The 27,388-nt window shown below is 38.1% G+C and overlaps 1 protein-coding gene across 1 annotated transcript in view; it reads left to right on the top strand.

Moving 5' to 3' along the window:
• The first annotated feature begins 9,241 nt into the window (after positions 1-9,241).
• Positions 9,242-27,388, top strand: part of LOC126235825 (SUMO-conjugating enzyme UBC9-B) — a 37,495-nt gene continuing 19,348 nt past the window's right edge. The window contains exons 1-4 of the mRNA XM_049944678.1: positions 9,242-9,376; positions 9,979-10,065; positions 10,142-10,225; positions 10,299-10,416. Of these exons, the coding sequence (XP_049800635.1) occupies positions 10,000-10,065; positions 10,142-10,225; positions 10,299-10,416 (268 nt within the window). The 5' untranslated portion in view covers positions 9,242-9,376; positions 9,979-9,999. The remainder of the gene's footprint in view (positions 9,377-9,978; positions 10,066-10,141; positions 10,226-10,298; positions 10,417-27,388) is intronic.

Here is a 27,388-nt window from a genome sequence, read left to right as displayed (position 1 = left end):
CATCGGCTTCCGAATCAATGAACATGCAAGCAAGTTCGGAAGAATCGAATGCTTTATCCTCAGCAACAGGCAAACGGGACAACGCATCAGCGTTGCCGTGCTTAGCAGTGGACCGATACAAGATATCGTAGCGGTACTGCGAGAGAAAAAGTGACCAGCGAATGAATTTCTGCGCTGTACGTGGAGGTACAGGCTTGTTCGGATGAAAAAGTGATGTCAACGGTTTGTGGTCCGTGATGATGGTAAAGTGACGACCATACAAGAAGTCATGGAACTTGGTAACACCAAACACGAGAGCTAAAGCTTCTTTCTCTATTTGTGAATAATTTCTTTGCGCAGATGAGAGCAATTTTGACGCAAAGGCAATAGGGCGATCATGCGAACCATCTTTGTGCGCAAGCACAGCACCGATCCCGAAATCCGATGCATCGACCATCAACAAAAGGGGTTTTCGGGGATCGAATGGCGTAAGGCAAGTATTTGAAAGTAACGCCGATTTCAACTGGCGAAAGGCGCGTTCGCATTCCGTCGTCCAGACGAACGGAACACCTTGACGGCGTAAGCGATGAAGCGGAGCTGAAATGGAAGAAGCATTGCGCACAAACTTTGAATAATAATTTACCTTACCCAGCACACTCTGTAGCTGTTTTAAGTTCTGCGGTGACGGCAAGTCCTGAATGGCACGAAGGTGCTCTGGACTCGGATGTATACCTTGGGCATTTATGACATGCCCCAGGCACGGTAAGTCACGAGCAAAAAACACACATTTGTCCTTCCTCAAGCGAAGACCATTCTGACGCAATACCTGAAATAATGTTCGGAGATTCTGCAAATGTTCGGCTTCTGTCTTTCCTGAGATTACAATATCGTCCAGATAGTTCGCAGCCGTAGGGACCGACGCACAAATAGTTTGTAAATATTGCTGAAATAAAGCAGGGGCGGACGCACACCCGAATGGCAGTCTTTTGAAGCGATACAAGCCAAGATGCGTGTTAACCACTAACACGCGCTGGGATTCTTCGTCCACAGGTATTTGCAAGTACGCATCTGCTAGGTCCAATTTTGAAAAATATTTTCCCGGGCACAGTTTGTCAAAAAGATCTTCCGGGCGGGGCAAAGGAAAAGTAGCAGTCACAAGTTGTGGATTCACAGTTGCCTTGAAGTCCACACAAAGTCTCAATTTTCCGGAAGGTTTTGGCAAAATTACGAAGGGTGAGGCCCAGAGAGAAGCCTGCACACGTTCAATTACACCTTGAGATTCTAAATCGTGCAATGTTCGTGCGACCTCATCACGCAATGCGTGGGGAACATTGCGCGCTCTGAAAAATTTCGGGTGCGCGTTGTCTTTCAGTTCCAAATGCGCTTCATAGTTCGTAGCGCAACCAAGGCCCGGTGCAAAAATGTCTGCAAATTCTTCACAAAGACTAGAAACACTGGCGGAAGGCACAGTCTGATTCACTGATAGGACCTGATTTACAATAGACATATTAAACAATTGAAACAAATCTAAGCCAAACAAGTTCACTGCACTAGAGGAACGAAGAACATAAAATGACACAAGTTTTGTCTGTCCCTTGTATGTTGCAATAAGGCTGCACTGTCCCAACACAGGTATAGGCTGTCCTGAGTAACTAGTTAACGTAACATTTGCGGCACGCAATGGCGGGGCGCCCAGTTGTTTGTACGTGTCGTGATTGAGCAATGAAACAGCAGCTCCGGTATCGAGCTGGAATGGGATCACTTTTCCTGCAAAGTCTAAGTCCACAAAAAGTTTATTGTCTTGTTGACGACAAGAGCGACTGTCTCGTGCAATTTGAACTGATACAGGTCCAGAAGCACTTGCAACTTTACGGGATTTCCGGCGACGTCGACGCACACTTTGGGTGGGACGAACACAGTCACTGTTAGCTAAAGTGTCACTGGACGGGTGGGAATGTACTACATGGATGTCCATGGGTGAAGGTCCACGAGCCTGATTGTCCTGGGTTCGATTCCGGCGCGAAGCAAAGGGCCTGGAATTTGTGTGATTGTCGGATCTTAACTTTTTCTGGCAAACACTTTGTACATGTCCTTTCTTGTGACAGTAAAAGCAAATAGCTTGGCGTGACGGGCAATTTTCACGCGAATGTCTAGTTGCACACCGCGGGCAAGATTTCACTGCATTTGCTTGCTTACGCGGCGCACGTGGTTGCAAGCTAGGCTGCCGCTGCGAAGTCGGGCGCGAGGGCCGCTTAGCGTCCCGTGCAGCGGGCCCGGCGGGCCGATTAATGTGACACACTGCCGGCGAAGTTTCAAATGATGCCTGAGCAAAGTCAAGTGTGTCTTGCCTGTCCAATATGTCTATCACTTGTTGCAGGGAGGGATTAACTAGCTTCAAAATCTGTTCCCTTATGCGAACATCAGAAACGTTCTGTGCAATTGCATCACGCACCATAGTATCTGAATATGGGAGGCCACAGTCACAGGCAAACGCGCAGTCTCTAGTAAGTCCTTGCAAAGTTGCTACCCACTCCCTATTAGTCTGACCGGCCGTACGTTTTGTACGAAAAAACGTATACCGTTTGGCAACTACATTTACTGTTTCTTTGAAATAGGCATCTAAAGCCGACAAAATTTCCTCGTAGGACAGAGTTGCTACGTCGCGTCGGGGAAACAATTTCACTATCACACGGTAGGTAGACACACCTACACAAGAAAGCAAAAACGGCTGCCGCTCTTTACCTTGAATTCCATAAGCTGTGAGGTGGAACCGGAACTGATCGGCCCACTCAGTCCAGCTCTCGGTTGTGGCCTCAAAGGGCCTAAATGGCGGTGCGACAGCGTTGTGTGGCTGCGGTAGCGAAGAAGCGGCTGCCGCCGCATCGGTTTGCAGCGCACGTTGACCCTGGACGAGCTGTCCAAGGGCTTCCAATAACGCCTGCGTCTGCTGATTCTGCAAGCGAAAAAATTCGGACAGTACATCTGGAGATTGCGGCGAAGCCATGACACAAGCAAATTAGAGCAAGTATAACACAAAGACTGCAACGTGGGCGCGGCATCCCATCCTCGTCGCCAAAATATTGTTGTGTCGATTCCCTAAGGTCTCGACACAATGAGTGGCTAGGTGCACGCGAAACTAACGCAGACGGGCGTAAATTCTGAAACAGGAGACTGGATGAAAACTATAAAGAAAAGAAGAGAGATTTTAATATACTTAACTTTAATGTAGTCTTGTTCTTGTTGAAATACATCTCTTGCATAGTAGTAAGCAATTAGCAATGATACACATGGCGCCTTGCTAGGTAGTAGCGATGGACTAGCTGAAGGCTATTTAATCTGTCTCTCGGCAAATGAGAGGAATACTTGATAGGTCTAGTCGCAAGCTATGTCGTCCGTACAACTGGGGCGAGGTCAAGTCCGTGTCTTGTGACCTGCCCTGTGGTGGCGCTACGTTTGCGATTACATAGTGGCGACACGCGGGTCCGACATGTACTACAGGACCGCGGCCGATTTAAGTTACCACCTAGCAAGTGTGGTGTCTAGCGGTGACACCACAATTAGTGCTTGTAAACTAGCTGCACATATGAGTAGAGAGAATACGGTGAGAGGAGGAGTTGCCATATATGTCATAAGTTATCACTGTGTAAAAACCTTAGATACAAAAAAGTTTTGCCTAGAGGAACATATAGAAGCATGTGCCTGTCAACTTAAACTGAATGTGGGCTCTTTTATAATTGTAACAGTATGTAGGTCCACTTCAGGAAACTTTTATTTATTCCTGGAAAACTTGGATGCCTTGTTGTGCTATCTGTCAGATAGAGGAAAGCAAATTATTATTCGTGGGGACTTCAATGTTGATTAACTGAAAGAGTGTAATAGGAAGAATGACCTAGAAGTGTTGTTTGGTTCTTTCAGTTTGACATCTGTCATTAATTTTCCTACTTGGGTAGTAAAGGACAGCACCACATTCATAGATAACACTATTATAGACCAAGATAAGTTTAAAAACGTAAATTCTTGACCTTTCTGATCATGGTGCTCAGATAGTTACAGTATATAACATAGCTCCATTCAGTAATTCAAAACTACCCTCCAAAGTTGTCCATTCAATTACAGACTCAACAATTAGAAATTTCAAGGAAAATCTTGAGCATTTAGACTGGGATGAGGTGTACAAGGAACCCAATGCTAATTTAAAATAAAACATATTTCATGATACACTTCTAAGAGAATTTGAAAACTGTTTCCCCAAGAAAGTAGTTAAATCTAATTATAAGAAACCATGCAGAAAAACCTTGGCTTACTAAAGTTATAAAAATATCTTGTAACCACAAAAGGGAACTATATCTAACAACAAGAAGGGTAATGACCCAGAAACAGCCACATATTGCATCATGTCTGAGATTAATACCTCTGATAACAAAATCAAAACAATTTTTAATATTATTACAAGGGAGACAGGGCAACCAAGAGTACAGGATGGCAGCATTACCATCAAAGAGAATGGAAACTTGACAAACAACAAGCCGGAAGTCGAAAACGTTTTGAATAATCATTTTATAAATGTTGTAGAGAAAATAGGATCTAAATTTTCATTAGAAGAAGCAAGGCAGTTAATGGAAGAGGCCTTACCCACACAATTTGATACAATTGAAATTCCACCAACCTTCCTTCTGAAATTAGGAAGATAATAAACTCTCTCAAGGATAAAAGCTCACACAGAATTGATAGCATTTCCAGCAGGATAATAAAAGCTTGTTCCCAAGGGATAAGTGGGAGTCTTAGCCACATATGTAATAGCTCTCTGAAGCAGGGTATTTTCCCAGATAAACTCAAGTATGCCATTGTTAAAACACTTCATAAAAAAGGGGATACGTCTGATGTCCACAACTACCGCCCAATCTCTCTTCTGACTGCCTTATCCAAAATTCTTGAAAAGTAATGTATTGTACAGTAGCTTCACACCTTTGTAAAAATAAAGTTTTCACGAAATGTCATTTTGGTTTCCAGAAAGGTTTTTCAATGGAAAATACTATATATACTTTCACTAACGAAATATTAAATGCTCTGAGTAATGGGAAGTCACCCACCGGGATTTTTTTGTGATCTCTTAAAGGCTTTTGATTGTGTAAATCATGGAATACTTCTAGATAAGCTCAAGTACTGTGGTATGAATGGGACAGCGCTCAAATGGTTTATATCATACCTAACTGGAAGAGTGCAGAAAGTTGAAATAAGCAGTCCACATAATATGCAAAAAACTGGCGATTTCTCAAACTGGGGAACAATCAAGTATGGGGTGCTACAAGGTTTGGTCTTGGGCCCTCTGCTGTTCTTAATATATATTATTGACTTGCCATTCTATATTCACGAAGACGCAAATCTAGTACTTTTTGCCAATGATACAAGTATAGCTATTACAGCCAATAGACAAGAATTAACTGATGAAATTGTAAACAAAGTTTTTCAAAAAATGATTAAGTGGTTCTCTGCAAATGTGCTTTCATTAAACTTTGACAAAACACAGTATATACAGTTCCACACAGTAAATGGAATGACATCATTAATAAATATAGGCTTCGATCAGAAATCTGTAGCCAAGGTAAAATATTCAAAATTTCCAGCTGTATGCACTGATGAGGGGTTGAACTGGAAAAAACACACTGGAGATCTGCTGAAACGTTAAGAGTTCAGCTACTTATGCTATTAGGGTCATTGCAAATTTTGGCGATATACACCTCAGTAAATTAGCTTACCACAACTATTTTCATTCTCTGCTTTCGTGTGGCAACATATTCTGGGGTAACTCATCATTGAGTAAAAGAGTGTTGACTGCACAAAAGCGTGTAATTAGAATAATTGCTGGAGCTCATCCAAGACCATCCTGCAGACACTTATTTAAAGAGCCTGTAATCTTCACTTTAGCCTAACAATATATATATTCACTTATGAAATTTGTTATTAACAATCCGAACGAATTCAAAAGTAGTAGCAGTGTACATGGCTACAACACAAGGGGAAAGGATGATCTTCACTACTCAAGGTTAAATCTAACTTTGGCTCAGAAGGGGGTAAATTATGCTGCCACAAAATTCTTTGGCCACTTACCTGTGGCAGATAGCCATTCAGCATTTAAAAGGAAATTAAAAGAATTTCTGAATGGCAACTCCTTCTACTCATTAGATGAATTTTTAGACATAGTAAGTGGGTAATTTCCCCACGCCCTCACCCAAAAAAAATATTAAGTGTCATGTAATATTTTGTGTAATGTAATATCTTGTATAGAAACCTTTTATTAACCTGACACATTCCACATCATTACAAAGTGTCATATCCATGATCTATGGAACAAATACTAATGTAATCTAATCTAATCTTTAACTTTATAGAATGTATCAAGTTTATCAAAGTCACCAGATTGGCTGTACATAATTAACTGTAAAAGCGTTCTGTGCTGTTGCCACTGCTTTTGTACTGATTTAGGGATATAATGATAGAAGAATGAATTAGTTTTAGAGAATTCGCGTTACCAAGGTTGTTCTATTACATTCGTAAATGTCTATAACACGGAAGGTTTAGGCCTAGATCGCGTCTATTTAACGAGTAGTCATTCCGAAATCTATTGAGATATACGATTTATAAACGTTTAATTACTCTTTCACGGCAAGGATAGACGCTAGTGAAGCTAGTAGCTCCTTGTTTTGGCTAAATTTATACTATTAAGAAAACGTAAATAGAATTTTCGACGTTTCTGACACGTAAATTTCGGCCTACTTCGCGACTGTCGGGATTTCAAATAACACAATAGAAATGCTAAATGTTCACCTGTGTAACAAGAAAAGACATTACTACAGGCGTACAAAACAAATTTGAATTTAACACTATCTTGGAGGAAATATACATGTATATCTCACTCGGTGGCCAACTTTTGAAGAATTGTATGGGATAGAGATTTAATTGGACTGCGTTAAATAGTTTTGATACTATTTTCACAGATGCTACTCGAAGTATAGAGAATTTCGATATTTTGTTGTTGTGTAATTTTATTACCTGACCAACTTTGTTTCCATGTGTGTTCTATGTCTACTTATCTCATATAAATACAAAAATGTAAAGAGATTGTTTTTTTTTTGGTACAGGGACAAAAGAATGTGAAATGTGTGTAATATTTGTATGTTATAATGGACCGATAACTCAGTAGGAAGTATCTACTGTTGGGGTGTTCGCTAGCATGCGATTATATGTTTCTGTGGGGATCTTGTTGCTGGATCGCAGTTTTCTTAGGGATTTCTAGTTTTTTTTAGGGGGGGGGGCTTCAAAAGCTACTTTCTCTGTATATTTAATTCCACTGGGATGATGAGAGGAGTACTGCTTTCTGTGGCATTATGACGTTGTAAAATCATACTTCTTCCTCATAATGCTCATGCGGGCTTTTGCGAACGAGGGAGCCGTTTCAAGAAGCCATAGCATGCGCAGAATTGCGCTTGAATAGCCTGAAGAATTTGCTAAAGTGTGTTGTAAGTTGAAAGTATTACGTCGCATCTCTTTTTTTTTTCCTTTATTGAATTTCAATTCTCCCCGAAGGGGGCGGGCTGGTAGCAGCTTAGTATGCCGCTCTTCAGCCTACAGACTTTGTTAGAAAGATGAAGAGAATAAATAATAAAAACAGGCGATAAAATCGGAGACTTAAAGAGTAACATCGCGAAAAGAAATCGTGGAACTTAAAACAAAGAACAGAGGGATGATGACGCTAAGAAAATATATACAAAGCAGACAGGTAAAACAATAGACAGACAATTAATAAAACACGGCGACAGTCTGGTGTCTGTTCGCAAAAGACATAAAATGCACACCCAGCGACAGCATGGTTTCTGTTCGCAACACGAGAAAGACGAACAACATTGAACAGTCACTGGAACACTGCACTAAAAAGTTGTCAAATGTGACAGACCACAGCCGAGAGCAGGTGAGGGGAAACTGGACAGATGATGGGAAAATAAAAAAGGGGGGGAGCCGGGAAAGGAGCTGATGGAGGATGATGACCCATAAGAGGGGTGGGGGGCGCTGGGCAGACGCGACAGGGAGTGGGGTAGGCAGAGGAGGGGAATACAATAGGACTCAGGGGGGGGGACAAGGGAGGTAGGGAGAGTTTTAGGGGGAGAAAACAGGACGGAAGGGGGGAAGAGGGAGCCCAGGGAAAGGACAGAGGAAAGGAGGGGGAGTGAGGATCAGAGTTGATAGGAGGGAAACATGGAGGGAGAGAGGGCATCATCCGGGAGGGGGAGTTGATGGAAGCCACCTTGGGAAAGGAGATGTAGGGTGTAGAGATGGAGGGTAGGGGGGACACAACGGTGAAGACGTGGCACGGGGCGGCGATCGGAGAGGAGAGGAGCAACAAGGTGGTGAGGAGGTTCAAGACGGCGGGAGGTGTAGAGGATGCGGATATGTTCGAGGAATAGGAGCAGACGGGGGAATACGTCGCATCGTTGGGTAAAAGTATTTTAGTGATTCAGTTTAATCACAGAAAGGCGCACGGAACTATCTACGTAAACTGATTGAAACTGCGTCGTAGTAATTAGCAACTTCCGCAGAAGGACCATATTGATAGTATATTATAAAACTATAAACAATTTCTGTCAGCAGCGATACTCTGTTAAGTTAACGTCGAAATGCAACTGAGCAATGGTTGCTTCAGCGTGAGTGTGAAATGTGCTCAACGGTTAATACAGGAGTGGATGAGCCTAGGCATTATTACGTACCAAAACGATAATAAAACGAAGTAATAGTAATTTCCGCTGTTTTATTTCAAGGTGAAATATACCATTTTATAACTGAAAAATATGAATCTCTGAAAAGCTTAAGAAACAAGTTTTGCGTCTCGCAATAGGCACATTGACAGGTTTATTTAGCGAAGATCTCGTACCCGAGGCAGATGCCGGAGAACTATAATAACTATGAACTATAATATGCTCGAGGAATTTTACAGTATTTTCTATAGTATCTTTATCGAATAGAAGTCTTGAATTCTCATTATTGTCATTGCTAATACCTGCTCTACCGTATTTTTTTTATCTTTTTCCAAACACAGTGTGAATAGGCCGATTTTTATGGAAAATTTGAGAAGAGGTGACGTCCTTCTATACTATGGTTTTTGCTGTATCCTTCACGGCAGCTCCATTAGTGTTTTATTTGTATTGTAATTGTTTGGAACATAAAATAAAAAAATAAGAAACTTTGATATCGTCTTAGCATACTAGTGTGATCTCTGACTGTTTATTGGTCTTTGAGTTCCAAGAGAAGCGGCCATATTCGTGTTTTTGAACGGGAGGTGTATTGTGTTCACAAGATTGGTGTTGAGAAAGCTCTTGGTATAATAAGTTGTTAACGCTTGGATCAGGTAGGGTGTAGAAAGTTATAAGTATGACGTGTAAGTTAGTAAGATTTTTTACGCAGATTTTAAAGCGGTTGCGTGGATTGGAAGAGGCATATATATAAGTGTCAACATGAAAATTTACTGTTTGCATTGGTTTTAACAACTTCGTACACCATGATTAGGTGTGGATTGCGACAAGAGGGTAGCAGCGAATCCGACTGTTAAGTGACAAATAATACTAAAAATTCTTGATTCTGGAAACCTGTCGCAGTGACAGTCTTCGGTAGTTATGGGTAACGATTTCCCGCCTGTTCGAATTTGCTTTAAACTAATGGAAAACGTTGATGACAATTCTATATTGACCGTGGTGGTCAGTGTATGACCGCTGTCATTATGAGCGTATGCAGTGAAATTTGTAGTGACCAGTATTTGACATGCGAATCAAAAGAATACGCACGTGTCTTTGACAAGCGAAAACAAATCTGTCCAAACAAATTGATGGACCACAGAATCATGCCTCGAAATGCTGCTGCTTTCTATCTAGTCCACTTTACTACAGATTCAAATTGCAAAATGTTGCGAGAAATATAGTTTGTTTTTTCCTCTTAACTCCATTTTATTTTCAGACCGCTAGGCTCGGTGCAGGAATGTCGGGGATCGCCATAGCACGTCTAGCGGAGGAGCGGAAAGCCTGGAGGAAGGATCACCCATTTGTAAGGATTCACTTATTTTCCTGTTTGAGGCTCGTTTGAGGGAATAAAGTTTCAACGAAATTGTTGTGTTGTTTAGGGCTTTGTAGCTCGACCAGTAAAGAATGCAGATGGAAGCTTAAATCTGATGAGCTGGGAATGTTCCATACCTGGGAAGAAAGGGGTAAGAAAATATGCCTAATATAGTGCATCCACAAATTACATGATTGATTTTAACAAATGTTTGATTGTTACAGACACCTTGGGAAGGAGGTCAATATAAACTAAGAATGATCTTCAAGGATGATTATCCTTCTAGCCCCCCAAAGTGCAAATTTGAACCACCGTTGTTCCATCCCAATGTCTATCCTTCAGGTAAGTTGCGTACACACAAGCTGCATTATTGCTGTTATTTTAGTCCTTCATGTTATATATTACAGAGGATTTGGTTTTGCCAGCTAGCTCAAACAATTTTTCTGAACGTTGTGGATTTGAATTTTCCCATTTAAAAGTGTCAGTAGAGAAACTATAAAAAGCAGACAGTATTTATCCAGTATTAACACAATGTGACTAGTAATAAACACTTTCCATTTATGGGGCATATTTACTAGTTGTTCATTCCACATTAAATCAAATTTGTTTATATTGTATACACCTATAAAGTAAGCAAGCAATATTAAATACTCTTTGTAGAGTGTGTGTTTTTCGAATTTAAAAAAAAAAATGAATATTGCTTTTCGTTCTAAGCTGAAACTGATGTCATGGTTAAAGCTTCATGTGCCATAATTATGTAACATTTGATCTTGTGAAAAAAGACAAGCTAATGCACACTTTTGTATCCTAAAGTATTTTCATGAGTATGTTTACAAACAGTAGGGTCTAATTTAAATTTCAGGATGGAAAAGAGATACTCTTGAGAAATAAATTGAAGAGTGTTAAATGGGCAAAGAGGAATGTTAGATAAAAGTTCTTGGCTTTAGCCAGTGATATTTTAATGGCTGCTGTGTCACCTTGATGAAGCCAATGAATATGAAACTAAATACAGACTGATATGTAGATCTGCCTGAGGTGTAGGCTAGGTTGGAACAACTTAAAACAAATTCCTGGTTGTAGTGAGAGATTGATCTCTTAGTCTGTTTGAAAAAATCACCAATAACATTACTTTAGGCACCATGTTCATGGTGTGTGTTACATAGTTCCTATGTCACTGGTCAAAGGTGACACTTGCATTGACCACTCCTCTCTCATGTTATATATAAATAAGTATTAAACTATAAAATCAATTTTCTTCAGAATCACAGACAAGAATGTGTTCTTGAATGTCTGCTAAAACAGCTCATGTAACTTGTAAAATCCTACCTTATGTAATTGGTACTCACATGTAAAAAGACTGTTAGTTTCAAAGGTTGGCCAAGATTAACCTTCCCTGCATGTTAATTTTATCATCACTAGTTGATAGTTCTTTTTCCCCTGTCATCGATCTGTCAATCTCGTCAGCATGGGAAGTGTCTAAGTAATTTGGCTGTTGTTGGATATTATTTATTTCCATGCTTAGCAACTTCGCTGCTCAGAAAGCTTCTTCCCCTAATTAGTTGCTTAGGCCATATAGTTCAAAGTTTGAAATGTCTGTTTTGTTTACAGTCCAACTCGTCACCAAAATACAGTAGCATTGGTTCACACAGACATGCAGAACACGTGATAACATTTTTGACTTGCAACCTGCCTTGGTACTAACTTTCGAAATTAACATTCTTGAACACTTAGTTTTGCGCTGTGGTTTTTTCAAACTTATTTTTGCCAAGCTATAGTTCAGTCCACCACAGCTAGTTTCCTACCATTTACATTTGTTAGCTTTGTCATCTCACAACCAAACTGTTTTGGAAAACAGCTGGCTATGGTGGCCAAGTGGTTCTAAGCGCTTCAGTCCGGAACCGTGCGACTGCTACGGTCACAGGTTCGAATCCTGCCTCGGGTGTGGATGTGTGTGATGTCCATAGGTTAGTTTAGTAGTTCTAAGCTATAGGGGGCTGATGACCTCAGATGTTAAAGTGCCATAGTGCTCAGAGCTATTTGTTTTGGAAAACAAAACAATATCGCAAGAAATCTGGTCATATTCCAAGACACATATGCTATAAGATGTAAATAGGAAAACCAGTCTTGTAATACATGGCAGCCAGATCAGTGATTGTCAATCCTGCATTCTCCATGTTGAAAAGGAACGTATTTAATATGTTTGTTTCTCAGAGATAAGAAAAGAAGCATATTTAATATGTTCGTTTCTCAGTAATGTCATTAGATTCAGCAATTCTTATTGGCTATTATATACTATCAGTTGATTAGTCACAACCAACAGAAATGAATTGCCAACAGCAGCAGTGGAAGAGCTGCTGACACTGTGAGTGCACTTCAGCCAGTACTTCTGGTATTATCTGCATACAAAGTGGAAATTCTTGTAACAGTAGAATTAAAGCTACAACAAAAATACCACAAATTTTCACAAGGGGAAAAGAGGTACATAAACACGCACCCTTCTGATAAAAATAAGAGGGGTGTTTTTGAGATTATGAAAATAACATTTTCTCCCATAGTAATTGTCAATGGTATTGTTGCATATCAAATTAAAGTGCAGTTTGAGCTTTACAAAGATAAACAATCAGGTGTTCAGCTTCAGTGCTGTCATGTAGGGTAAGTTTTATCCCTTTTTTATGTTTTTGCAGACTATCATGCATATATCAGTTCATGTTCATAGTATTTTATACATTATTCTTGTACAAAAACTCATAGTGCACTGTGCAAGTTATATTTTTCATAGATTAGTACTATGGTAGATTTTAAAGTCCTCGGAACGCAATAAAAAAGTACCTACATCTCTGAAACTTTTTCAATGTAGTATCCTTGTAGATTAATGCGCTTGCTCCAACAATGTTCCAGTGCCTTGATCCCATCTTGAAAGTGAGTTTCCTCCAGGCTTGCAAAATAGTTGTCAACTCCAGCTATCAGTTCTTCGTTTGAAGTGAATCTTTGCCCACCAAGAAAAAATTTTGTTTTGGGAAGAGATGGAAGTCTGGAGCCATATCAGGTGAATAAGGTGGATGTGGCAACAATTCATACCTTAGTTTGTGTAATTTTGCCGTGGCGACACACGTGTTTGGGCACGCATAGAGTCACGACACCCATCTTGTACATAATTTTTTCATTTCTAATTCTTCAGTTAAAATGTGATATACCCTTTCAGATGACATTTGTCAAGCGTGAGCACATTAAATTGGCAGTCCTCCATGACCGTTTTGTGCACTTCTGCAATGATTTCTGGGGTAGAACACATCTTGGCTGATCACTGTGCGGATCATCTAAGCTCTGCCAACCAAATTTAAATTCATTTGTCCAGTTGGCAAAGTTGAATGTGAAGGAGCAATCTGCAGTATAGTCTGGAAATCAGAGTGAATGTCCTTTGCTTTTACTTTTTTTTATTAAGTACTTAATCACTGCTCAAATCTCGATTTTTCTTCCTCCCTCTACCCCTCCAATCTTTGCAAATCACTAAGCAGGAACAACAGATCCAAGTCACCGCCACAGCTCTCTGTAAAGAGCACTGACATGACACGTGTTTACAGCAACAGTCCAATGAATATCATGTGAACAACTTGTTGCATTAGCGCTGACCACTCATGGTGATTCTGAAAACTTTTCAAACCACCCTCATAGAAAAAGATAACTTCAACAGGTCCCTGTTACATTGCAATGTGGGGTTTCATTGACCACTTCAAATTTGTTGTATTATAAACATGGGCAGAATGGTCTTGGTATAAATGTTCATTCGGGAGGACGACTGTTCAATCCCGCGTCCGGCCATCCTGATTCAGGTTTTCCGTGACTTCCCTAAATCGCTTCAGGCAAATGCCGGGATGGTTCCTTAGAAAGGGCACGGCCGATTTCCTTCCCCATCCTTCTCTAATCCGAGCTTGTGCTCCGTCTCTAATGACCTCGTTGTCGACGGGACATTAAACAGTAATCTCGTTCTCGTCGTATAAATGTTACTCTAGTGCAGTATGAGTAGGGCCCCTGTAAAGTGTTCTCAGTGACCCACATTGAAAACTGGGTGTTTTATAAAATGCTTATAAGTTAGTATTATCAATCCTTGATTTAAAACACTGTAAAAAACTTATGACAAAAATGTTAAGCTTTTATACCAAAATTCTCACTGGAAATTCGTACGGAATTATACACCCGTCAGTGTGTAGCTCTGGTGGAGGCAGGTTGCCAATCGCATTGTATAACATAATGGTGCAGTGAATATATCATGTTCTTTTGGAACAATGTAGTTTTAATTGAGTCAGTGGAGTGAAGCCCCGTTACTTAAACTACCTTTCCCTTTGTTGCAACTTATTGAATACAAAAATTTAGTGCAAAGCTGATTTCCTCTTTTAGCCCCAACTGCTTCCACCATAACATCTGGAAAAAGATCTTTACTTGCACTTTGTGAGCAGCAAATAACCGGATTGTCCGAAGAAACTAAATCACTGTAATCAGTTTCCAGATACTCTGGCAGTATTACACAAAGCTTTTCTTGTCTAGTTAGGGCTCATTAGCTGTAGATGACGTGGAACAACTATGCTGAGGTTCATTTGTACCTGCAGACAGTTTGGGCATGATTCGTATCACTTCAGGCATGGGGTTACCTTAACAGTCTCTGATGTTGTTGTATTTAGCATATGTTAAAATCCAAGAGTAATTAAGGAACACGTATTTTTGTTTTCTCCACAAAAATTCCTGTCTGGAGGTCAGGCCTCCAAAGAAGACACTGCAAACACCATTTTTAAGATGAGAATTTTGGAAATTTTTTTAAAATGCTGTATCTCTGTAACTGTTATAGATATTTTGTTTTTGTGTTTGAAAGATAATTGCTTTATGATTACAATGGTATACTCCATTTGGACAATGTCAAGATTTTTTACTGTCACCTTTTGGATTTTTTATAACTTACAGAAATACCTTTTTCTAAAAATGCCAATCCAGAAAACTTGATTTTTCTGTTAATTAGTACCATGTAGTACTATATTCTCTCTAAAGGAGAGCTTCCACTTTTAAGTTGGACAAGTCCCTGAAGGCTATTGTATTTTTAGGGTTTTTTAAAGGTTGTTGTTAGGATGTATAAGCTGAAGGTTGTGGGTTAGTTAGGCGTTGGGTCGGGGGGTTAGTTGTTGGTGAAGTTTGTAGAGGGATGTGGTGGTGTGGTTTTTTATTTTGTGTAGAGGATATTTTGTTACAGTTGTAGAGTGAGTGTGATATTTTGATTTTTCTTGGTTTATGGGTCTTTTATTTGGGGGAGGGGGGGTTGTTGGTGGGGTGGGAGTTTTATTAGGTTGTGGTTTTTTTGTTGGTTTGTTTGTGTGTGTGTGTGTGTGAGAGAGAGAGAGAGAGAGAGAGAGAGAGAGAGAGAGAGAGAGAGAGACTGTGTTTGACCTAGATGACTGTGCTGTAACTTTTTTGTGGTGAGTTGGTTTTTTCTTGTTAAATGGTTGGTGGGGTGTTTATTTGCTTGTTTGGTTATTTGTATTGGTGATTTGGTATTTTGCTTTGCTGTTGACTTATGACTTTAGGGAAGTGTTTGATTGCAAGGTGTGGTTGTGGCTATGGCTGGTTTGATATTGTTAGTTGCTGTTGACCTATATAGGTCAAGGGAAATGATAGATTCCAGTGGATTTTGTGTGTAGTGGAATTTGGGAAGGTTGTGGGGTCTTGTTAATTTAGTATTTTTCATTGTTTGGTGTAGTGGTGTTTGTTTATATTTACTTCGTCCCCACCCAAAAGCCCCCAATTTTGCCCAGCTTGTCCCGTTAGTTTCATTATATTTTTGGAGGAACATCTGTTTGGTGGTTTTTCAATCTATTTTCGTGTTTGTTGTCATATTTACGTGATGTCATAGCAGTATGTGAGTTATGAATTGTTGTTTCTGCCATATTGGTGACGTCGTTGGTCAAAGCAGAGGGGTGGAATTGGACACTTTCGTTATCCTGTCTTTGATGATGTTATTTCTTATCACTTTGTTGTAGTTTCTTGTCAGTTTGTCATGGTGGTTCTGTGCTAATTTGTTTACTGAAGAGGCTTCTAAGAAATCTGAGACTGTCCAGTGAGTTCTGTGTTTTTGTGAGAACTGTGCCAGTTGACACAGTTGCAGTGCGTTTTTGTGAAAAGGTCTGTTTGAAATGTCTTCTGGCTGTGGCCACAGGAGAGTGAAGTGTGCTGTTTGCATATCCATAAAAGTGATACATAATACAAAAAAAACACTTTGTTCAGGTTGGGAATAAGTCTTCTCATTTGAAGACTCTATCTCAAAGTGGAGGTTTCCAGTGGTGAAGTTTTGTGTTATAAATGTTTTGACAGAACAACAATGATAGTATGTGAACAAGGTGGAGCCTCCCATGGTACATATGATGCAGATTTTGCATCAGTAAAAGAAGAATTGAATACCTTGAATCAGTCAACTACAGAGGTATGTGTTAGTCCTGTTATGAAACAGTGGTCAGTGAAGTAGAGTGATAATCTCTATGCAGCAAGAAAATGCAGAGAAATTACTAAAGCTGTAGATGAAGACACTACAGCAAAACTGACTACGCTCTTCAGAGTAGAAATTCCATCATTCAAAAGAAAATGAACCAAAGCACTCGGGCACCTCTCGCCAGGAATTTTTCACAAATATCAATTCAGCTGCTGAATATTGTGCATCCTACAGTGAAAAGGTGAAAGTTTTAACTATTATTTCAGACACATTTTCAAAGTAAAAAATTTTGAACCACGTTCCTTCAGTATCAAAGTACATGCTAGATGGAGTCTTTTGAAGAGCAGATCCCTATTATGGTCATCCTATAGAAGCAGCTCAAGATCAGATAGTGCAGTCATTTTATCTCAAAGATAAATGGGACTGTTCTCGCCAGAGTGAAATCAAAAAAGATAGAATAACTGTAACAGTTGAAGGTCAAAAAGTTGTGAAAGTTAGAGGTACATGACTTGCAGTATTAAAGAAACTTTTGCAATTTGGGTCAATCCATACGAAGTGGTCCAGGGTTGGTTCCTTGACAATTTTTAAATATTTTAATCTTTCTATGTGATTGCCCTATATTTGAGAAGTTCAAAACAGTTTTTTTTTTTTTATTTATCTTGCACCTTTACTGGTTGGTGGCCATATTTATTTGTAGGCGAGAGATGATTTTTCAGTCTGGAGACATTAGCGAAAATTTGAATATATCTGGACTGGGTTAAGTTACAACATTGCGGTTGACATGATTTTTTGAAGTGTCCTGTACAACAGTGTCTATTGCACAAAATTCCCTAAATTCAAAAATAACCAGTCTAAATGACCTCCAAAGTTTGGTATCCAAATTTTCAAAAATCCACTTTTTAGGCCCAAAAATAACAAACGAATGATTTATGAGTGTATTTTTCTCCTATAGTTAGATATCATACACTACTATCCTCATATAGAGCAAGAACACATACAAATGTTTCCTTAATTTTTTATGAACTTTTTGAAATTTGAAAATTTTCATTTTAATGAAAGTTTGGGATTAGTTATCCCAGATGGGACTGAATATAAAAATGATTTTTGCACAGTTTGTACACACAAAAAATTTCAACATTGATATCTTACTGTGAACAAAGATATGAATTTTTGAATATGAGGTGACAATTCACATTACTCTAAAACTAATCTTATGGCTATTGCCTATTTAATTGGTTTATTGTGTAATTGTAATAAAATTTGAGACATATATGTATTTCACATTATCACCCAATATTCATTTAGTTTATTTATTTTTAATAATACAATATTAAACAATAGGAGCATTTGCTTTTGGTCTGTGGTAATAAAAATGCCCATTTTCGTTTAGGTTTGTCAATAAAGAAGTGCATTATTGCTGGGTGTGGCGTTGAAGTAGTCAGTTCTGAAACCACTGTTAGAGTGGATGTACATACTTCGAGAGTGTAGACTGTGTTATGTGCTTTGTTCTGTGTGTAATGTGTAATTTTGAGAGATGAACAGGAATGCAATAACATTGATGAACAGTGCTCTTGTTGGACAGATAGCAAGTGTAGTGTGTCACAGGACAGATAGCAAGTGTAGTGTGTGTCAACAGTTTACAGTTCAGTTTCAGAAAAAAGTCAATGACTATGATGAAGTTAAACATGAGAAGAAATATATTGTGAAGTACAACCACATTTTTTGGAAGAAAGTGCTGTGATCCACTTAAAGTTCATAAAAAGCCTAGTAATAAAGGTTTGGGGAAAATAAAACTTGAACATTTGTCCTTGTTATGTGAGAGTGAAACAGCTTCCCAAGTGAAATGTAATGCAATTCCTGAAAATTCCTTGTGCCCAAATTGTTACTCACAAGGAAACCTCTCCATCGCACCCCCCTCAGATTTAGTTGTAAGTTGGCACACTGGATAGGCCTTTAAAAACTGAACACAGATCAATCGAGAAAACAGGAAGAAGTTGTGTGAAACTATGAAAAAATAAGCAAAATATACAAACTGAGTAGTCCATGTGCATGATAATAAACATCAAAGATAACATGAGCTCAGGAGCACTGTGGTTAGCGTGAGCAGCTGTGGAACGAGAGGTCCTTGGTTAAAGTCTTCCCTCGAGTGAGAAGCTTACTTTCTTTATTTTCGCAAAGTTATGATCTGTCAGTTCATTCATTGACGTCTCTGTTCACTGTAATAAGTTTAGTGTCTGTGTTTTGCGACTGCACCGCAAAACCGTGCGATTAGTAGATGAAAGGACGTGCCTCTCCAATGGGAACCGAAAACATTTGATCACAAGGTCATAGGTCAACCGATTCCACCACAGGAAAACAAGTCTGATATATTCTATACAACACTGGTGACGGCATGTGCGTCACATGACAGGAATATATTGTTGACCCACCTAACGTGCACACTTGGCAAACGGGTAAAAAGATTCTTCTACCTTGCCCGATTTAGGTTTTCTTGTGGATGTGATAATCACTCCCAAAAAGTGATGAAAACATAAGAGTTTGTCACATAAACTGAAAATAAAAAAATTAAACTTTTCACTCGAGGAAGACTTGAACTAAGGATCTCTCACTCCGCAGCTGCTCACGCTAACCACGGGACCACGGTGATCCTGAGCTCACACTGTCCTTGCTGTTGCCTATCTTGTGCATGGACTACTCAGTTTGTATATTTTGCTTATTTTTTCATAGTTCCACACAACTTCTTCCTGTTTACTCGATTGATCTGTGTTCAGTATTTAAAGGCCTACCCACCGTGCCAACTTATAACTAAATCTGAGGGGGGTACGATGGGGAGGTTCCCTTGTCAGAAATATTTGTTGTGAATCCAGAACCAGAATCATGTAACCTTGTTAATTACAGCTTTCTCATTAGGAATATAGATGTTAGCATATTGGATTTTGCTTGTTCTAAGTTAGATGTATCTCCTGCTTCGAAAATAATAAAGATAAGCAGCTATTGAAAATAAGGTACAACAAATTCCAGACAAAATTAGAAAAGACTTGGAATCGTGCTTTAATAATACAGGTACCAACATTATTTCTAAAGAAGAAAAGCTACCACCAGCATCATCTGACACTGAAAATTTGAGCTTCATAGATGAATTAAAAATTACATGTTCAGTGGCATCTAATGAGGAAAAAGTTAAAATTTTAAGTTTGCTCCCTGACTCATGGTCAAGAGCAAAAGTAGGTCATGAATTCAATGTTTCTCATCATTTGGTTAAACTAACCTGAAAATTAGTGAAAGAGCAAGGCATTCTTCCAGTTTTAGGAAAGAAGAAAGGAGTCGGTATAAGTGAAGAAACAATTGAAAGGATCCAGCAGTTTTTTGAAGATTATGAAAACAGTAGAATGTGCCCAGGTTGCAAAGATAGCAAGAGTTGTTATAAATGGAGTTAAAGTAACAAAGTAGAAATGACTAGTGCTTCAAATTTAAATGAAATTTATGTAGCTTTCAAAAATTCTGAATGCAAAATTGGAAGGTCAAAATTTTGTGACCTCTGCCCTATGTGATGTATTTTGGCTGGATCCTCAGGGACACACTTCTTATGTGTGTGTTTATATCATCAAAATGTCAAACCGATGATTGTGGGTGCAAAAGTCAGTGATCTCAACTACAAAGAGTTACTAGATTTAATGGTCTGTGACACTTAACAGTTATGACTGCATGATTAGTTTGGGTAATAAATGCCCTGGTAAGGAAACCATTATTGAATTGTTTCATGAATATGATGAGAAAATGCCAGACAGTATTACCTTCAAACAGTGGGTCACAACTGACAGGGCAGAAATAAGTGGTTAAATCTCAGGAAGAGTACTTGGGATCGTTAATGATAACTTACAAAAACTCAAGTCACCACTATGTTTCTAAAATCCAAAGCAAGTTTTTGAAGGACAAAAAAGCACTACTTCACGAAACTTAATACATAGTGCTAGCTGATTTTGCAGAAAATTTTACATTTTTGATTCAGGATGCAATACAAGGGTACCAGGCAACAGTGCATTCTTTTATCCTCTACTTTAAAAAAACTTTTCAGGTCTGTGCAACCACAAAGTAGACTTTGGGTTGGAGGCTGAATGGCACTTTTTTGCATCTTGCCATGGTAAAGATGGGTGTGATGGAATTGAGGTATAACATAATGTGAAGTAAAGCCAGCCTACAAAGACCAACTGCAGACCAAATTCTCACAGTACAGGACATGTGTGTCCTTTGCAAGGATAATATTAAAGGTATTACCTATTTTCTGATCAAGAAATAAATGGTTCTGCATGTGAAAAAGATTGAAACCAGATTTGGAAACTGTATTGCAATGAAAGGAACAAGCCATTTTCACAAATTCCTTGGCATTGCAGAAGACTTAGTTCATTGCTATGTATTATCAGAAACTGAAATTTGAGGATCATTGTCAATAAAATTACATCTGTCTGTTATGCTGAATGACATAGTGGCGTGCATGTATGATGGACAGTGGTGGCTTGCAGAGGCTGAAAGAATAAGTTTGGAAAACAATGTTGTTTTTGTGCATTTTTACCACCCTGCTGGCCCGAGACCATCATTCAATAAATCTACTAGTGACAAAGTTTGGATACCAATGAAAAATGTTTTAAAGAAATGTTCAGTGCTTGAACTTGCCACAGCAACTGGGAGATCTTATTCTATATCACAAAAGCTGCCTGAAGAAGTGTTCTTAACATTCACCACCAGGTTTAGGAACAGTTGCATCTTGAAGGATATTAATTGAAAATATTTAAGTATGTCAAAATAATATAAATGTTAATTTCAATGATGTTTCCACTTTTTGTATATAATTCAGTACCTTACTTCAATAATAATTGATTATATCCTGCCAAAATCACACATGAGTAGGCAACAGCCATAAGATCAGTTGTAGAGTAATGTGAATTATCTCCCCATTTTCAAAAATTCGTATCTTTGTGCAGTCAGATATCAATGTTGAAATTTTTACAGCACATTGCTATCATATAGGTGTACAAACTGTACAAAAATCATTTTTATATTCAGTCCCACCTGAGATAACCAACCCCAAAATTTACAAAAAATGAAAATTTTCTAACTTCAAAAATCATAAATTAAGGAAACATTTGTATGTGTTCTTGCTCTATATGAGGCTAGTAGTGTATGATGTCTAACTATAGAAAAAATACTCTTGTTTGTTATTTTTGGGCCTAAAAAGTGGATTTTTGGAAATTTGGATACCAAACTTTGGAGGTCATTTTGACTGGTTATTTTTGAATTTAGGATATTTTGTGTAATACACTGTTGTAGAGGACAATTAAAAAAAAATCATGTCAACTGCAATGTTTTAACTTAACCCAGTCCAGAGATATTCAAATTGCAATAAATTTCAGAATGCTATAGTAGAACTTTGACAGGTAAGTCCAAATGGAGTATTTCTTTGCAATCATAAGCAGTTATCTTCAAATAAAAAACCACAGCAAAATATGTAGAACTGTTCCAGAGGTACAGAATTTTGAAATTTTTCTGAAATTCACATCTTCAAAATGGTGTGCACAGTGTCATTTTTGGAGTGGTGTATCTCAGAGCAGAATTTTTTTGGTGAAAGCAAAAAGTGTTTCTTACTTAATCCTTCATTTTAAAATTAAAATATGCTAAATTAAATTTCAGAGACTATGAAAGTAAGATTTTTTGTAGCCTGCCTAAATTGATATGGACTATTCCTTTGAATTTCTTGTGGTGCACACACATTTTCATTTAATATGCAAATGTTTTGGGGCCAGTGCTCAATGCATGAACAGCTAAAACACCACCACCAGGGCTTACATCAGTTTTCTTTCTTATTGTTTTTAGGAGGGCTATTGTTTTTCTTTCCATATAGACTTTAAATAAGAGGCCAGAGATTCAGCTACAGCTTCCTTTTTCTCTTCCTTATGTTCACGTGGGAGTTTAGAGAGCGCAGCTTCTTTTTTGAGTGGGAGTATTCCGCATGCCTTGAACACATTTTGGAGGTTTGTCTTATCCACTAGACTACTTGAATTCATTAAGAAGGGTTGGAAAATTGCCTTTGGTATGACAGAATGTCATTTTCTTCACATAGCTGAAGAACCACACTTGTGAAATGTGAACTTAGGTTGCCTCCTATCATTATCGTTTTTCCTGGCAGGTATTTTAGCATGAGATGGCAGCAGTTTTTAAACTAATCTTTTAATACTAAATTGTCAAACCAACTATGTTGAGTTCAATTGTTGTTCCATCTCTATAGCACCCATTGGGCCTCCCTGAGTCAAAGTATCATAAATTTTCAGTTTTATGAGAAACTTACTGGCAACAAAAATCAGAAGCTGATCCGCATATAGTGGTTGTGGATGGTTTGGTATGGTTGAGAAAATGGTCAGAGTACTTAGCTCCAGTAAAATATCAGTTTCTTCCTTCGTGGATCATCTGGGAGATTGTATTCAGCATAAATACATTACAGGCTGGTAAATCTTTGGGAAGTTGTTTCCAAATTAATGAAGTATTTTTTGAGTTTACTTCTGTCTCGCTTAGGCTAAGATTGTTTATAAGCCATGGTGTGAGGATAACTTCATTTTGTTTAATAAATGTATGTGCTGCCCAATCATTACCTGTATAATTATTCTGGAATCATCTTTTATTGTGTCCAAGTAAGTTTAGGAATGTTTGTTATAACTTTAGTATCTGTAATACGCAATGTAAACCCACAAATCAGCAGTAGTGGCAAAAGAATTTGCTGATATAAATTATTTTTCTGATCTTCGTACATTTGTATTTCTGACATTAATCAGTCCATTTTTTCTTAAGTGATTTTTCACTAGTCTCTTGGTGGCTCCCTTTGTCTGCTGATTATTTTAATGAACAAGATGACTTCTTCTAATGTTTCCTTCTACACATCTATGTACAATCTCGTGCTTGGAGACCTTTTGCAAGTTGCATTGCAGTTCAGTATTTAGTTGTGGCTTTACTTTATTCAAACAGAATCCTTTATTCTTTAACTGCACTGTCTAATAAAGTTATAATACTGCCCATTCTTTACAGTTGAAACAAAACCCAAGTCTCAATCTAAAACTTCTGCAATAATGAGTTCAGTGTTACACCTGATAGGAAAAAGTTGGGATTCAGTGTTACCCTCTTTGAAAGAAACATGAATTTTTAATTGTTAAAATTGTTTGTACAAGAAGCTGATGGTAGGATTAAGTATTTCTTCTTGGCCAAGGAAGCTTTCCCCAATTGAATTCATAAGCAGATATCTAAGGCTTAATTAAAAAATTTTGTACTCTAATATTTTGAAATTTTAAAGGATATGAATTCAAATTCCATTGCATTATGATTTTCATTTTCAAGGAGATATGCAAGTTTGTCCAGAAAGGGAAAGAAAAGAGTGAAATAGGCTCTGGTGTCAGGATCAGCCTTGTTGACTATAGACTTGGAGGCATGTTCATATTTATTCTCCAAAATGTTAGGAAAACAATAATTTTACTTTCTAAGCTTAAAATAAATCTGAAATCAAAAGCTATTAGAAAGTGCAGTACGGTATTTTACTCGCACATATTTTAAAAATCACAAATACTTTGTAAAAGTTAACTTTTCATTTTTGTAATTTATGTACAGTATATATGTACATGACACAAATTAAAATACTTGGTGGAAAATTTCAGTTACAGCTTTTATGAATATTGTGCAGTTTTGAACTGTTCTTAGTGACACAATTGAACATTAGGCTATGCTTCAAATCACTTACCACAACCAATATTTGACATTCACCTTTATTGGCTTCACGAAAATTTCTTCCTTCTTGCCATCTCCTGCTTCTCTACAGGGTTTGGCATTTTTGTATATGTTTTGCCAGTCTTAGTGACTGTGGCCAGATGGTGTCTTGACACAGTTGCCCCCTCCCAGGATGTGATCTGTGTCCTACCTGTGTTGAGAGTAAATGTCATGTAGGCACTACAGTTTTCTAAACATTTGTGTAGTGTGTATCTAAGCAGGAGCATGGGTAGCAGCCTGCTATTTGGGAAACCGGATGTTGGAAACAGTCTGAAAACGTCTACACTGAGGCAGCAGTTATGAACAACCACCGTATGCAACTGTGAACTTTTGTCACAGCAATTCAACATTTCCTATGGTACTGAGCACGATATTGTTAATGAAAATTGAAATTTTGTAAAGCTGGTGCTCGCTGGCTGCTTAATAACCTGACAGACGACCACAATGACCACAGAGTAACCAGCTTGGATCACTTAACATGTTATGCCACAGGAGGGCATGACTCTGAAAGGATTTGTCACTGGTGATGAGTCATGGCACACCACAATGGGAGAAATGTTGAGAATGTTGGTGACTATGTAGAAAAGTAGGTAAAAAGATGTAAGTTAATTTGTGATTTCTTTGTTTTGTTACCTGTTAAATGTTTTGGTAACAATTATTGTGGCTTACTTTCTGATCTTCCCTTGTAGGTTTTTTAATTATAGTGTAACACCAGATGAATGGTTAGGCCACACTATTCTGAAGCTACTGTGTGCTGTTTTCAGAAGTGTCCCTGAAAACAATTGTTTCCAACTAGCCAGTAGCATGGTGTACACTTGATCCATATTAACTCTGGAAGCTCCATCTTGCTGACTTCAGATGACCTAAATAATGAAAATTCAGATCATGCTATACACCTCACTTACATTGTAAAATTTCAACTCTGCAGTGGTTGAGGCTTGGCTAAAGACATTACTATTCAACTGTGAGACAATGTAGTCTGTCTCAACAGAAAAATAAATTTTGTGGATAACAGGATTGAAGATATGAACAAACAGGTGTAGTGCTACTCATTCATGTTTACTGATGGACATTTTAAGTTTCTCGCTAAATAAATTTAGAATCTGCATTGAGAATTTAACTCGCCTCATTCTTATTAAATATTCCAAGCATATGTAGGTTGTGATCAGCTCAGCTGCATTTAATGCTCTAAAGGCTGTATGCCATTTCTGATATAAAATATTTATCATGTAGGAATTGTTTGCCAATGCCTCTTCTTTCTTGTTGTTTGTCCCAGCTTCCTGAGATCTCTCGGTGAAGAGACACAGTAAATTTATCAACTTCCGTAGTGGTACAATGAAATTATGCAACAGTTAGTACTCTCATTGTCTGTTTATTGGTATTTGTGGAAAAGAAAAACTCTCTCATACTATCACTTGTCATCAAACTTCATGTAGCATTTTGTGTGTAATGGACTTTTCTGTTTTGCGAACCGTTTCAATGAATTCATTACAGCGTTGCTTGGCAATGTAATCAACGCTGTCATACGTGTCTCTTTAAAACTGATCCTCAGTATGTAAATAACCTTTCACTTAGTTTTTGTACAAATTAGCACTTGTTTCAAAATTAATTTCAGCTTTGTGGATTAAATGCAAGCGTATTTGTAACTATTGTCTGCGATTTACTGAACAGCCTGAACCTGATCTTGCACTGGCACGTAACTTATTTAGTTTAGCGTAGTTTTGAGTATTTCCCTTATGGGGCAAACAACTCTTTTACAATGACGTGATCTCGTGTAAAAATCTAACTGGAACTGGATTTATCTCCATCTGATTCAGAATCATAAAATTCACCACACCGCAAAGGAACTATACACGCGCACTTTTGCACTTTTAGTAAGTCGTCGTCTCGGAGTAAAAGCTGCCCATAAATTCACTCTCCTTTTCATGCATAGAAAAACCAAAACACCTTTATATTAAATATTTCCCATTCTGAATAGACTTAGTGTTTATATTTCGTAATCAATAAAATTTTATCACTCGAGAGGAACTATTAATTTGCCAAAACGGATTTAGATCACAATTAATTCGTGTCTGGACGATGGTGTCACAAATTGACACTTGCTTGAAGTGAACGCAATACATGTACTAGAAGTATTGTTTGTAATGTAGTGATTTTTTTTACAACAAATTCGCTACCCCCCTTGTATTGCTACTTGTAGAGGGAACTATGCTTCCATTTGCCTGAAATGATATAGGGAAGTGAAAATTAGGATGGCTGGACAGAGCTAACTCTTAACTTTTCAAATATGAAGTATATTGCTGCACTGCCTCATTCGGCTAGTCCCAATTGTACGAAGTTTTGTTGATCATACATAGTTTGCACCAGATAACGTGAACTATAAAACAGTTTTGTACTTCATTGCTCGCATTTTTTCCTTTGTCTCTCAAAAAACCTTCAAATTGAAAAGCATCATGTCAGCTTTTGATCATCCTGGTGTGCTGCAAGATATATGAAATGGTGTTAGGAATATTTCTCTGCTAGAACTAACAAGTTAGAAGATACTGATTATTTCACTAGTTTGATACACGGAAATTGATATACTTAAATAGCATAACTGTGTACCTCCCTTGATTTCTGAACTCCGCAAAAGCTCTGTGGCCTGCAATTTTGGACTAGCATGACTCTGAGGAAGGATATGGCAGTACTTAATCAATATTTTGTTTCCAGAGTGTTATTGTTTACAAAGAAGTAATTTTTCTAATGAATTTTATTCCTGTCATTTGCTGTAACAAACTTGATTGAGAAATGATATTCCTTATCTGCCCAGCTTCTGTAAAACCTATTATGTGCCAGATGAACAAGTGAAAGAATTTAAAAGAACAGTTCTGCTCAATCACATTCATAATGTAAATTCTATTTCAACAAAACTTTGTACAATTGGGACTAGCTGAATGAGGCAGTGCAACAACATACTTCATATTAGCTCTGTCCAGCCATCCTGATTGGGAGGTTGTGGTTTTGTGCGTGTGTGTGATTAATTTGATAAATTCTTTGTAGTACCCATCG

This window comes from Schistocerca nitens, chromosome 1, assembly GCF_023898315.1.
Source record: "Schistocerca nitens isolate TAMUIC-IGC-003100 chromosome 1, iqSchNite1.1, whole genome shotgun sequence".
Classification (NCBI taxonomy): domain Eukaryota; kingdom Metazoa; phylum Arthropoda; class Insecta; order Orthoptera; family Acrididae; genus Schistocerca; species Schistocerca nitens.
The sequence above is the reverse complement of the archived record's forward strand: the minus strand, read 5'-3'. Positions and strand labels throughout refer to the sequence as shown.